At 35.2% G+C, this 7,913-nt stretch overlaps 1 protein-coding gene across 1 annotated transcript; it reads left to right on the forward strand.

Moving 5' to 3' along the window:
• The first annotated feature begins 3,388 nt into the window (after positions 1–3,388).
• On the forward strand, positions 3,389–5,648 carry LOC114758866 (protein ESKIMO 1). Its single transcript, XM_028947957.1, has 5 exons — positions 3,389–4,083; positions 4,178–4,349; positions 4,567–4,766; positions 4,938–5,096; positions 5,171–5,648. The coding sequence occupies exons 1-5, from the start codon at positions 3,389–3,391 to the stop codon at positions 5,517–5,519; spliced, it is 1,575 nt and encodes a 524-aa protein (XP_028803790.1). The 3' UTR covers positions 5,520–5,648.
• The last annotated feature ends 2,265 nt before the right edge of the window (positions 5,649–7,913 follow it).

Raw genomic sequence — 7,913 nt, forward strand, 5'->3', positions numbered from 1 at the left:
GGTATTTTTGAAAAAGTTCAACAGTGACAGATCATTCTGTTTCATTGTAACATGTTGACATGTTAATGATTATTCGTTAGCTTCTTGTTCTGCAGAGGAAAAGAAAAACAAGAAGAATATAAGAAGGAGCTCCTTTTTGGGCTTTTGATGAACACATGTTCTGTTGAGGCTTGCCCACTTTGTCTGTGGGATTTTGTTGGGATGCCTTAACTTGAAAAGAACGGCACGTCGCAACCATCAAACCAACGAACGCCCAGTGGAAATATTGAAGAGAGATTCCTTAGCTTTTACTTCTCTCCAACGTAAAGTTACTAATAATTCGGATTTGCTTTCGGAAGAGCATTTCTATTTACGAGTAATTAATTCCACTTAACAAGTCTGCTTTGGCTAGCTCAGTGGGAAACAAGGTTACCCAAATAAATAGTTAATAGGTTAGTATAATTTTTAGTCCGTTTGTCTTTATTTTAATTTTGATCCCTTAAATTTTCAATTATAAGTTTTGATCCTTAAGAAGTAAAATGATTCAAGTTTTTATTGAATTATAAGAACTAATGTTTTAAATAAAATGAAACTTAAAATGATCAAAGCTTATGATTTAAAATTTGAGAGACCAAAATAAAAATAAGAACAAATTTAAAGGACCACAAATTTTATTAAGTCTAATTAGTATCTACGAAAAAAGAAAACATTGAGGCCGTATGACCTGAAGAACAAGCTACGTCTCTTAAAAAGAACATAATAAATACTGTTTGACAAAATTGCAAGTGTTAATGGAGTCCATTGAGTAGAATTTGAAATCTGAAATTCTACCTCCGGTCTTTAATATAAAAACTGATTGACTAATTTGAGTATATTAAGAAAATTAGTTAAATTAATTGTTTGTAATAAATAGGTATTATATTTTTTAAAATACTCTTGCTAATCAAGTGTTATTTGAAAAAAATTTTAACATATGCAACCACTACAAGGACTATCTTAGGAGAAATGGATAAATATGAAAGATAAAGTAGATTGGAGTCTTATATTGAGAACCAAATTAAAAATCAAATTAACTATTATATTGAGGACCAGAGACAGTATTAATTTTTTTTCCCAAAAATACATGTAAACTTTTAAAATTAAAAATACCCTTCAATTTATGTAACCCCAATCCAAACTCATGCCGAGTTATATGCTGCCTCTGGTATTTAATATTATACTACCCAATTGACTAATTTAGGCCTTTAAAAAATTAAAGAAATTACTAAAGTATTTTGGAGGGATCATATAATATATACTATAATGAAATAATTTAGTAACTTTTTTAATCTTTATAAATTAGTCAGTTTAATGTTATATTAAGCACCAGATATTACACCATCATATCTAAGTGGACAATAAAATTATGTTCATCGAAACATGACGTACGACAAAAATTATTATCCACATTGCAGGCAAAAATTATTTTTTTTATTGCTTGGATTTGCCGTTTAACTTCTAACGGTTTGGCACATCAGATGAAAAGAAACGGAACACCTCTACAGGTTTTAAGACCCACACTCGCAGCTTTTATAACTAATTATATAACTAATTATTTAGTACTTGCTTGAAATCACTTATATAAGCATTTATTTATAAGTCATTATTCGTATATTTATTTAAATTGAAAATGAAAGAGGAGGGGCTGATCAATCCAACCTGGTTTGGTTAATTGTCTAAGGTCCCCTATGTGTTATTGCGGCTTCAAACTCCTTTTTTTTTTTTCCTTTCACTTTCTGCCCATCACGTTTTGTCCTTATTCTGGAATCTAGTCTAATTCTCTCATGATCATACAATCACACAATGATTTATTACCCGAATATAATAAATTGAGAACACACACACACACACACAATAGTATATGACCCCGAATTGTCAAAGAATGAACAGGCAGCAATACTTTGTGGAGCTGATCAAATTATTGTAAGTGGATGCGGACCAGCAATGAAAGAAAATTAAAACTCAGATAATTCTGAAGACATTCTCTTTTGGGGTGTGTGTGTCATGTGTGTGTGAGGTTTTCAGGAGATTTCTTAATTATATTAAGGAAAAAGTATAACATTCAGTAATTAACTAGCATCAAGCGGTTTGATGTTTTTAATTCCATCATTTGTTAATCTTAAGGTTTAGATCTAGTTATTTATAATTATAATTATAATTATATCCCAGCACGATAATGTCTCCAAATAAATGACTAAATAAGCTATAATTAATTTTCTCACGAATCATCAGTCATGATACAATTTCTATAAGAAATTAATAATTTATTAATTGTGCTAGGATTTAATAGATATGGCTTGTGGGATCACACAAACCCGTATTTAGAAAACACCTATCATATGAAGTATGGTTCAGCAATATAAGATGCATTTTTAGAACACACAAATTAACATTTTAATTATTTTAAATTTTACCCCGAAACTACTTTCTCTGTTTTAAAAATGCAGCAATATTTGATCAGAGATTTTAGGGACTAAAAATAATAGTACTCCGCATGCATACCAATATTGACATCAAATTAGTTAAGTTTAATGTGACATTAATAATAATATAATGATGGCAGTTTTCCATAATGGTTTACCGTTTTGGCAAAACAAATCAGAGTGGATATTTTATTTTTGCCATATATGTCAAAAAATATAAAGAAAGGTTCAATGCACTTTAATCAAACCAATCTTTGTGTGTGTTTTGCGGGTTGAGTGATGGTTAATCTGAGCTAACTAATGGCAGCTATATAACTTAATAAGGTTGCGGTATTGAATTAATTGTGATGATATGCTTCTAATTAGAGATGACCCTTTGACTTGAAGGATGCAGGCTCTCTGTTTCTCAGTGGGGGTGGAGGGAACTCCAGACTTATGCCTCAAGTATCGCCCTGTATGATCTGACCATCAAGCACAGCCTTCTAATGTGAAGCTGATAGACAACAACGTTGTGTCTACCAAAGAGAAGAACCTCAATATACCTCCTCCCTCTTTCAAGTGACTGAGACTAGGACCAACCCTTTCAAGCCTTTCATCTCACTCCTCTCTCTCTCTCTCTCTGTGTCCCTGTCTTCTCTCTGAACTTGAGAGATCAGATAATATCTCAAGTGGTTAGCCATGGATCATATAACATATGCAATTGAAAAATACAGACACAACCCAGAACTACTTCTGATGTGAGAAAGACAACCCTCCATCCAACACCAATTCGCTCTTATCAGTTTCTTCCAAGACACACCCTTCTTACCAAACCCCCATTCATCAAATCTCATACCTCCCTTTCAAATTCATGTTCTTCATTCCTCTCTCCCTCTATTTCTATATCTCTCCCTTTCTCTTTCTCTCTCCATCCTCAGGCACTCTCTCTCATTCTCTCCCTCTCTCTCATGCAGCCTTTCCGCAGAAAGAGTGCTCCTCTTTTCAGCTTGGAAGCAGGGATAATGAAGGTCCGCAAGAATAATAACCTCTCAATATTCGTTGTCGTATTTTCTGTCATTCTCTTTGGGATCTTCATGTACAATGAGGATGTTAAGTCCATGGCTGAGTTCCCATTCTCAAGGAGTAAAGCTCAAGAAATCCAAGAAGGGAAAGCAGAAACAGAGACAATCGACCCTGTTCCAAAGGATGCTATTGGCAGGACAGGCTCACAGGACTCTACCGTAGTCGACACTGTTCGAAGAGATATCAAGGAGGAAGACGGAGATCATGAAACCGTGACGGTCGCGGATTCCGGGAAATCAGGAGATCAATTGGAGAAAAACCAGGAAGAAGAATCCGATGAAACACAAGAACAGGTTGTTGATACAGTCGTGCCCAAAGAGAAAGATGACAAGATCGAGTTGCCGGGCGTGAAGGAGGAGGAAGATGACGATGATGACGAAGAAGACGAAGTCATCGAGTTGCCTCCAGAGGAGTGTGATTTGTTTACAGGGGAATGGGTCTTCGATAACGTGACCCGTCCATTGTACAAAGAAGACCGGTGCGAATTCCTCACTGCCCAAGTGACTTGCATGAGGAATGGTCGGCGTGATTTTCTGTATCAGAACTGGAGATGGCAGCCCAGAGATTGTTCTTTGCCCAGGTATTCAATTCTCTTCGATTCTTTTGCCCTCTTAATTGTAATTTTCTTTATGTTTTCCCCCCTTCATTAAGTCAATCTGTGTGACTTCTTTCAGGTTCAAACCAAGACTGTTGCTTGAGAAGCTCAGAGGAAAGAGGCTTATGTTTGTTGGAGACTCACTGAACAGAAACCAGTGGGAATCAATGGTATGCATGGTCAATGCTGCGAACCCATCAGGCAACAAAACCTGGTACAAGACTGGTTCTCTTGCTATCTTCAGTATTGAGGTTCGTCTTCTTCCTCTTCTTTAATTATAACACTTACTGATCAAATCATTTTGAACCAAAATAAAGAATTAATATTTTGTTTCATAAAGTGTGGGCCTCTGAACTTGATGAGGATCACCATTTGTGTCACATTCAAATTCAGCCTTTCACTGCAAGTAATATAGCTTTTGAGAGATTTTTGCTTAGGATTCACTCCACCAACTTTGTGTACGTGCAGGACTACAACACAACCGTAGAATTCTACTGGGCCCCATTTCTAGTGGAGTCAAATTCTGATGATCCAAACATGCACAGCATATTGAACCGTATAATCATGCCTGAATCAATAGAGAAGCATGGCGTGAACTGGAAGGACGTGGACTATCTCATCTTCAACACCTACATATGGTGGATGAACACTTTCACCATGAAAGTGCTGTAAGAACCAGATCTCTCTCTCTCTCTCTCTCTCTCTCTCTCTCTCTCTCTCACACACACACACACACACACACTTGCTCGCCCCTTCCTTTACTTTACTCCAAGTATCTTCCTTTTCAAGTAAACTTAAAAGGAAACTTCTCTTGTTGGACCCGACATGTGATGCGACAGACGAGGCTCGTTCGATGAAGGGGCCACTGAGTACGATGAAGTCCCACGGCCAGAAGCTTACGGGAGAGTTCTGAAAACATGGTCGAAATGGGTGGACGACAACATTGATCCGAATCGTACTAAAGTCTTCTTCACCAGCATGTCCCCTCTTCATATCAAGTAAATCCCCAGATCTCAATCTCTACATTTTAAGAATCATAGCATGTCGTACTAAAAGCAGATGAATTTTGTAGGAGTGAGGACTGGAACAACCCAGATGGAATAAAATGTGCGAAGGAGACGACCCCTGTTTTGAACACGACGACCCCACCGGAAGTGGGCACGGATCGTCGGCTTCTCGTCATCGCCGACAATGTGACGCAGTCGATGAAGGTGCCGGTGCACTTCATCAACATCACCACCTTATCGGAGTTTCGGAAAGACGCGCATACCTCTGTGTATACTATACGCCAGGGGAAGATGTTGACTCCGGAGCAACAGGCCGATCCGACTACTTATGCGGATTGTATCCATTGGTGCCTGCCCGGGTTACCCGACACGTGGAATGAGTTCGTTTATGCACGTATTATCTCTCTGTCTTGACGTTCAGACATATGTATATCTTACATCTTCACGTATTCCCCTTTTTTTGGGCAATCTTCAAGTAATTGTTATTGAAATTCTCCTTCAAGTCATGAGAGAAAGGCTTCAACTTTTGTTTTATCTGTTTAAGTTCTTGTAATCCAAACCCCAACCCCCAAAGAAAAAAGGTATTTTCTTCTAGCGTTTGACTCTCAAAAAAAAAAAAAAAGAGTTATAGGACATGGAGTTTTGGTCCCCCCCAACCTCTTCTTTTTTCTCATGTCTCTTTGTCAAGCCAGTTTAACTGAGATTGAAAAGCAAAGGAAGCGCCTAAGTTGTACAACGTTTATGAAGAGAAATAAAGCAAGTACATAAAAACTGAAAGAAGTCTGCCTTTGGTTGTTGTGTGCGACATCCTATGAGTGTTAGTTTGTAATGATACTGCAAATTAACTCTTATATTTAAAATTAGAAGCAACAATTGACTTGTTATTGAGCCTGCAAATATTTATTATGTCATAATTCATATTATCTCCAATTATAAGTATAAGATTCACATGAAAATTTTTACTGTAAGATAAATTTAATATTTAGGATCAAAATACCAATTAAGTTTAAATTCAAGTTTGTAATTCAAAATAGGCTTACTGAGCTGCTTAAATAAATGAGGGTTTGGATTAGTTTTTTAAAAGTACTTTTATATATATTGAGACAAATCTCTTTTACATATTTGTATGGTATATTGTAAAATTATTTTTAAAAAATTAATTCAAACGGTTCACTTTTTGAGCTTGAAAAAATTTTGGAGGCAAAGTAGAGAAAATCAGCACTTCCTATGTATCTGGGTTACTGGGCTAGTTTAAATAGGCCTGAAAACAAATCTAACCAAATTCGTTTGGGTTCCGGGTAAGCCCGAAAGCCCAAAAAATTTCTCTCAGAGACGCGAGAAGGACTCAAGAGTCAAGAGTCAAGGCGTCATATCTAGCGTCTGAGAATAAAAAGTTAAAAAAAGAAAAAAAGGCTTGTTTGTACTTTGTACCCAAATGTGAAAGAACACAGGCTACCCCCGGCACCGTGCCACCTTTGACTTCCGGGGACGCATCAACGCAGCGCACCTTCTGGGTTGCCACTTGCCACTCAAAACGCAGTTACGTGTTTACAATTCCGTCGGAAAATACGGGAGAGACAGAAACGGACAATCTAAGCGGGTTAAGGCTGGAATTTGCATATTTTATTTTCCCTTCCCATAGGCTTAGGATTCTACAGCCAAGCAAGCCCTTTCCTTTATGCTCCTTGACTTTACCTGTCTCCTTTAAATTATTACCTTGCCAATCACCGCAACAAGTAAATTAGTTTCTTTTAACGCACAATATCTGGTTTTTAATATAAAATTTTTTATCTTTTATTTTAATCTTAAATATAAGATCTCAATACACTTTATCTCTCATATTTTTATATATATATATATATTTTAAGATAGTTCTTCTAATGGTTGTAGTTTTAGCCAACACACTTATTTAGTAAGGATATTTTAGAAAAGACAATATTTATTTATTATAAATAACTAACTTAACTTATTTTCTTAATCTCTTTAAATTAGTCAGCTAACTCTTATAATTAGGATCGGAGGTAGTATAAATTAACTAAGGCCCATATACAAGCTACTGGTTTCTTTGGATCCTGAAGTACTTTTTTTTTTTGCAAAAAATACGGTAAATTAGAGTTCTTTTTTTTTTTGAAATAATACTACCTCTGATTTTTAATATAAGAATTAGTTGATTAATTTAGAGAGATTAAAAAAATTAGTTGAGTTAGTTATTTGTTATAAATAAGTATTGTTTTTTCTAAAATATGCGTACTAATAATGTATATTAGTTAGAATTATCATTTGATGAAATCTTCAATATGTACAATTACTACAAAAGACTATTTTGAAAAAAAATAAATAAATATGAAATATAAAGTAAACTGGGGTTTTATATTTAGGATCAAATTGAAAGTTATACATGTTTTTATATTAAGGACAGGAGGTAGTGTTTTTTTTTTTAAGTTTTGATTATTCAAAAATAGAAATATCTCAAATTCATTTTCGAAGTTTAAAATTTTTAAATATTTTTCAATGGGTTAATAATCACAGCACTCTGATTAAATTATGGTATTGGTAGCTTTTTTTTTTAACATATCAGGGGAGCTGAATTCTTGACTGCAACCGACAACTAAATTATATTCTTCTCTAAGAATTTAACTGAAAAAATACTTATTTGTAGAAAATAAATTAAGAGAATATTAAAGTTAAAATTTTAAGCTTGAATAATTATTGTAGTCTTGAAAAATTTTCTGCCTAGACGGGGCTCAACCGGTCGGGACCCTTACCCGAATCCGATGTCTTCAATCGGTCACCCTCTGTCTTCGATGC

The sequence above is a fragment of the Neltuma alba genome, unplaced genomic scaffold (assembly GCF_004799145.2).
Source record: "Neltuma alba isolate B1F8T4 unplaced genomic scaffold, ASM479914v2 tig00010760_pilon, whole genome shotgun sequence".
Taxonomy (NCBI): Eukaryota; Viridiplantae; Streptophyta; class Magnoliopsida; order Fabales; family Fabaceae; genus Neltuma; species Neltuma alba.

What these genes read in the sequence shown, in the direction of transcription:
- LOC114758866 (XM_028947957.1), top strand. Translation starts at nt 3,389, where the DNA reads ATGCAGCCTTTCCGCAGAAAGAGTGCTCCTCTTTTCAGCTTGGAAGCA. An exon ending in ACTTTCACCATGAAAGTGCT is followed by an intron (nt 4,767 to 4,937) that starts GTAAGAACCAGA and finishes GTGATGCGACAG; the next exon opens with ACGAGGCTCGTTCGATGAAG. An exon ending in ATGTCCCCTCTTCATATCAA is followed by an intron (nt 5,097 to 5,170) that starts GTAAATCCCCAG and finishes TGAATTTTGTAG; the next exon opens with GAGTGAGGACTGGAACAACC.